We start from the raw sequence: 6,000 nt of genomic DNA on the forward strand, positions 1-6,000 counted from the left end.
CAGAAATTCTTCCCTTGATAGTCTCCTGTGTTGGAAAGTTGCCGAATATCCACGTCTGGCGATTGGAGACATCCACGGCCATCAGGTAGTAGTGAGACTCCTTCGTACCCTCGAGGACGTCCTTCATCTGGACGTAGATCTGTCACGGAGTTATGCGTTAGCGTTTTCTGGCCAGGTATGAGCGGCAATGGAAAATAATAAACAGCATTCTAGTTTTTTTTGTTTTTCCTCAATGTTATGTCATTTTTCCTTGTAACTATCAGTTTTTTTCGTGCGGTCTGCGCCGCGACAGTGCTTACATATCTCAGGGCGTTGGGACGTGGTAGCCATGTCCCACGAAAATAGTCCATCAAGTGATCATCGTCGATGTCCTCGGTCAGAGCAAATTTCTGTCACGTGTGACATTGTCCGGTCATATAACGGTCGTAACCGTTGCGCAAAAAGGAATCGGCATCTCATGTCACGTAGTATGGAAATGTTACCGAAAAAATCAGCGGAAGGGACCAGACCGAACACCGTTGCAGCTGCGACTGTGTCCATGAGGTCCTGAGCGCATGCAGCTCCAGGATGTAGGCTGACGATTCATTCCCATGGAGGAGCGACAAAAACGCCTCTCGGTCCAGTTGCCGATCATCGCGGCAAAACAGTTTCTCGTCAGGGTTCATGCAATCGCTGAATATGTAGGCTATAATCTGGGCTGCCTGCAACGAAAAACCCATCTGTCGGGTTATCTTGACACCGGCATGTATGAACTGCGGAAGACAAAAAATAAAGTTAAGCCTTTTTTCGGAACACCATTTTACCTTGAGTTCAACCCAAGCGATACATCAATCTGGACGATGTAAGCTTTACCGGCGGAAAGGTCACTGCCTCAGACGACGGATTGTGTTGGCTGTTCTGCTGTCTTGGGTTTCTTGGCATTCTCCGGGGTGTTCTCATGTCGTCTTGGAGTTCTCCTCTTTTGAAGAACTTTCCCTGAAATCCCGAGCTGCTTCCTATGATGTTTGCACCGCTTCGGACATTTGAGCCTATCGTGTCATATCATGTCGGGAAACACAGAAAATTGGGTGAAATAAATTAATCACGCGAATGCACACGTGGTTGTTAAGGTAATACGGCAAGTCGCCTACAGGCTGTGCAGTTTTACTTACATGCCCTGCGTGGCCCAACGCGTTGGGGGTGGAACGGGGCGTGTTAAACTGCGGGGCAGGTGCGGTCCATGCGAGGTTGGTCTGCTGCGACACCCCTGGCGCCACCTAACGATCATCATGGAGCATCGACCCGAACATGATGGTGCTCTCCGCCTAGTGTCCCGTCATGCTAGAAGTGATGTTCCCTCCACCCAAGCTTTCGGGTCTTGCCATGCGTCCCTTGCGGGGTCTCGCTGTTAGGTCGACGATGTCGATGTCCGCCGCCGGGGTACGTTCTCCCCTCTTTTGAGCGCTGCTTTCCAGGATGGCTGCGGTGATCTGGGACCCAGCCCCGACGGTCCTTGTCCCACGCTCCCCTCCCGTCCTGACGTACTTGTTAAGGCATTTGTCAACCTGGCCGAGTGCTTTCCTAAGGTCATCGGTGAATATGTCCACCTGAGAATGCTTCTTCTGGAGAATCTGGAAAAGCAAATACAGATTTGGGTCAGACCTAAGTGGGGACAGGGTCAATCTAAGGGGAAATGGAGTTTGCAAGCAGATACATGAAAATCATGTATACCTCAAGTAGTCTCACAATGTTCCTGTTTAACGCATCTATCGTGGCGTTCAACTTTAGGAGAGCCGCCGCCACCAATCCCTCCTACAAACAACGGTGAAATTATTCAACAGAGGCCAAGGAGGAGACATAAATATTTGCCTTATACGGGTGCATAAAATCCGACTACCTCCGAAGCTGGTATCTCGTCTGCCTCCTCTTCCATTGAGCGTATTTTTCCGTCGACTACCTCGCAGGAAGTGTGTTGGTCGAGTGATGCTTACCTTAGAAGGCACGCTGATAGGTCTTTTTTTATACCACATATATACTTAAAATGTGCACGAATTGGTGTAAACATTTGCTTTCCCGACGATCTAACTGGGTCTCTAATGTGACAAGGTGATGTGACCATTCGAAGATATCACGAGGGATCTTTCTCGGGAAAATTGCCTTCTACCGTTGAGTGTGCTAGACCTCTGACAGCATTAGGTGATATGATGAACGATAGGGTTTACCCCAATCCCTACGAGAGAAGATCCTTAGACAGATACCAACCACAAAGATTCTTTATAGATACCTTAAGATCCTTCGACGGCAATTCACTTCTAAGCCAAAACGATCCACATGTCCGAATGCGGCGACCCGACAGCGAGAAGCACAATGTTCCACATCGGCGTAGGGCACCACGTTGGACCCCATGATTGCGATCTGGTGCATAGTTTGTGTCGGTGGAATAGCACATCCTAGAGGGGTTCTGTCATTCTAAACAAAAAAAAAACGGATGGAAAATTCCAGTATGGTGGGTCAGATAAAGGACCTGGAGATCACAAGGGTTTGTTAAACCAAATTGTGCAATTATATTATAAAACAAAAAAATTAAAGGAAAAAAACGCCGTGCTCTGCATAAATGTCATGGCGATTTGGACTATTATTATATATAACAAAAAAATAACCTCGCAACAAATAATTATGTTATGTTTAAAAAAATAAATTTATTGTTAATGGTCTAAACAAGTGTAGTCAATTATAGTTTAATGTAAACAATATACATAATATTTAAAAATGCTGTCATATAATCTTTTCGGTTAGTCGTGATTTAAATTATTAATATAGATTATTAATTGAATAAATATGTAGTTATCTTATATAATTATTAAATAATATATATCTTATATTCCTAATTTTTTTCTTACACTATGTTTGGTTTGATAGAAAATAGGTGGAAAGAAAATGGATGAAAGAAAAATGGATGGAAAATAATATTTTTCTTTGTTTGGTTATGAAGGAAAATAGGAAGGAAAGAAAATTTTTGTGTGGGTCACACTAAAAAAATTTTCTTTGATCACAAGCAAGAAAACAAGAAAAAAAGTTCTATATTTTTTAATTTTCAATACTACCCTTAGTTATATTATTATTAACAAATATTAATATAAATTTAATTTTAATATATTATTATAATAAAATTTTATATTTAATTATTATATGTATTAGATAAATAATTTAAATCAAATATATAAAATTATAATATTTTATAATATTTATAAAATATAATAAAACATGAATAAATAAAAATATTTATACTTTATTTTATGATAAGGGTATTAAGGTAATTTTATGCTATTATAATTTTCTTTCTTCTCACTTTTCTTTCCATCCAAACAGAAGAAAATTTTCTCTCTATTTTCTTTCCATCTATTTTCTATTCGTCCAAACAACACACAAATAACTCAACTTTTTTTCATTTTCTTTCCTCTTATTTTCTTTCCTTCTATTTTCTTTTCAACATCCAAACAAATAATATGTCATGTGTCGAGTTAATTATTTTTTATATGATAGTGTCACCCAAAAAAAATGGGGGGTTTCAACCGGCAACTTTTATAAGAAAAAAGTCCCAATAGAAGTACATAACGATCACGAACATCAGCGCGATAATCACAACCTCCCCCACCCCCTTCCTGGCCTCCACAGTCGCAACGATGTTGTCTTCCATGGTCACATATGCCTGACAACCTTAAAACTTGTGTATATCTAAGTATCGTTCCACCTCGTAGTCGGCGCGACAGCGGATACACGGAATATGGTTCGCGCCCCCGACAACGTGGATGGAGCCCCGCGCTGCAGCCTTTCGGCAGTAGTCATACAGAAGACCCATGTGGCCTTGGGTCAAGCATCTTGCCGAGTCGCACACCATATGATCATCTCCCTTTTTTGGCATTTGGACTTCCTCCGGCCAAGCAATTGTGAGAATTGCAAAGCAACTCGAGTAACACACGGGGAGTAAATCATCAGCCTCCAGGGCGCGAAATAGTTCCAAGCCATTCTTTTTGTCGTCGTCGTCGTCCCTTCGGATTAGCAACTCCATTGGAAGTGCGTACTTGGCAGTGTCCAATCCATTGCTTGTCGTATTCTGCAGCATTTCCCATCCGATGGTGTCGTTACGCTGAATGTAGAGCTCCCGCAGCGCCTCCCGAAACAGCAGCTCCGGGTGACCAGCCTCAAAACACCTCTCGAAAAATCTTTTCGATGTGGGGTCGCGTGTCCACCACCACTTCATGTCATGCTGGGGTGGTATCGAAACCATCCTGAGCACAGCATCCTCTTCGCCAGCATCGCGCGCAGCGCAACACGTCATACGGAACATGCACAGGTCCTCAATGGAGTTTACAGCGACTTTAATGGCTATGGCCAACCAAACGTCACGGGGTAGTTCAATCGCAGCAGACAACCGCTCCATTGAAACCTTTTCGTCGGGACGAGGGGCCTGGCAGTGTATGTTTATGACAGTGTTATCCAGTAGTGTGGAAAATACGGTTGCACGCGTATTTATGGTTTAACTGCGCTCGTTCGAATCTAGTTCCCTCGGCCTAAACCGTCGCATCTTATCCTTATCGGATTCCATTTTCGTTAATTTTTTTTAATAATAAAAAATAAAAAAATACATTTATGGGACTTCGGAGATAAATAACCATATTAATTGGGCCCATTTGGGTTTGTGTTTACTTCTGTGTTTACTTCAAACCATTAACATTTGTTGTGGGCTTGTCGCACTGTATGGTTCCATCTCATCTGGGTCGGTGAGGGGACTGGGTTGGGCTGCGGGGCAAATTGTCGCTGTTGTTTCGACCAGGGCCGGATGTTTGGCCCAACGCCATGTTAAAAGATAAAAAGAAATAAACAAAAAACTATCGGTGGTCATTGTTGCTGGACTCTTCTCTTCACAATGCAATCGGGGTAGTTTACTTGGAACTGGTATAAAGTTGAAAAATGATGTTACTTAATTGTTCGTTGACGTGACGTGAGTGACGGCTCCCTGTGGCCATGGGCGGAGCAAGGGGGTTAGACACTCAGGCCCATCATGATGCACAGTCGCGCCCCTCAATGCTACAATCTAGCAAATGCGACTAAGCGTATAGATAAATTACGAACAATAATATAAATAATATTCAACGGTAAGTATGACATAAATAATTAATATAAATTGCTCATTAAACACACGTTATTATTTAATACATTTAATTATTATAATTATTGATAAATTAATTACAATTTAATTTTTACCAATATAATCAAGACAAAACATTTATAAGATGAAAATATAATTATTTAATATAATTAATTATAGTGGTCAGAATTTATTTATTGCATTTTAAAGGAGTTTTTATTAATCGAACGCATATCGCATAGCCCACCACAGCGCGTCTGGCAAACATACCACACATAACATGATCCACGCAAGCGCCTGCACATTGCCTATATACGGCAAAAAACAAAACCCCCCCAGCGACGCCAGGGAACGAGCCCCCACTAATTCCATCCTCATTTTTTTCGCTTCTACAAATGTGGGCTTTCGTTGCCTATCCGATTTTCCCCGAATAACACCAGTTTTTCTTTTAAGCAATATATAACCAGTTTTAACAGTACAACTTAACGAGTCAAATTACAACGTACATTCAAAACAACACTCAAGTCACCATCACATTCATGACCGGCAAACAGGTGCCGTTTCCATGGTGATCTTCATCGGCACGTCCCTCACAACGCTGGGACGGCATGGCATCATCAATGGGAGAATTGATTTGCAGTTTTTCCATGCGATAAAACGTCGGCCAGCTGACGGAGCAGTTCTGCCGTCTGATCCAAGCGCTCATTCCTATCCCTTTCTAGTTCAATGACACGATTTTCCAAGGACTCGACCACATCATGTAGGCGCCGTATCAACGGGCCCGTTGCAACGGTCACAACAAGGTGAACAAGAACATTTAATAGAACAAACATTACCACGCTATATTCTGGGATATTAAACAACAAATTAGA

General features: G+C 42.2%; 1 protein-coding gene across 1 annotated transcript; it reads right to left on the reverse strand.

Annotated features, from left to right (window-relative positions):
* Window positions 1-3,697: 3,697 nt before the first annotated feature.
* On the reverse strand, window positions 3,698-5,738 carry LOC130945531 (uncharacterized). Its single transcript, XM_057874237.1, has 2 exons — window positions 5,658-5,738; window positions 3,698-4,447 (listed from the first exon to the last, which is right to left on the reverse strand). The coding sequence occupies exons 1-2, from the start codon at window positions 5,736-5,738 to the stop codon at window positions 3,698-3,700; spliced, it is 831 nt and encodes a 276-aa protein (XP_057730220.1).
* Window positions 5,739-6,000: the final 262 nt, after the last annotated feature.

Source organism: Arachis stenosperma, chromosome 8, assembly GCF_014773155.1.
Source record: "Arachis stenosperma cultivar V10309 chromosome 8, arast.V10309.gnm1.PFL2, whole genome shotgun sequence".
NCBI classification, from domain to species: Eukaryota; Viridiplantae; Streptophyta; class Magnoliopsida; order Fabales; family Fabaceae; genus Arachis; species Arachis stenosperma.

What these genes read in the sequence shown, in the direction of transcription:
- LOC130945531 (XM_057874237.1), bottom strand. Translation starts at nt 5,738, where the DNA reads ATGCCGTCCCAGCGTTGTGAGGGACGTGCCGATGAAGATCACCATGGA. An exon ending in TGCCGGTCATGAATGTGATG is followed by an intron (nt 4,448 to 5,657) that starts GTGACTTGAGTG and finishes ATACACTGCCAG; the next exon opens with GCCCCTCGTCCCGACGAAAA.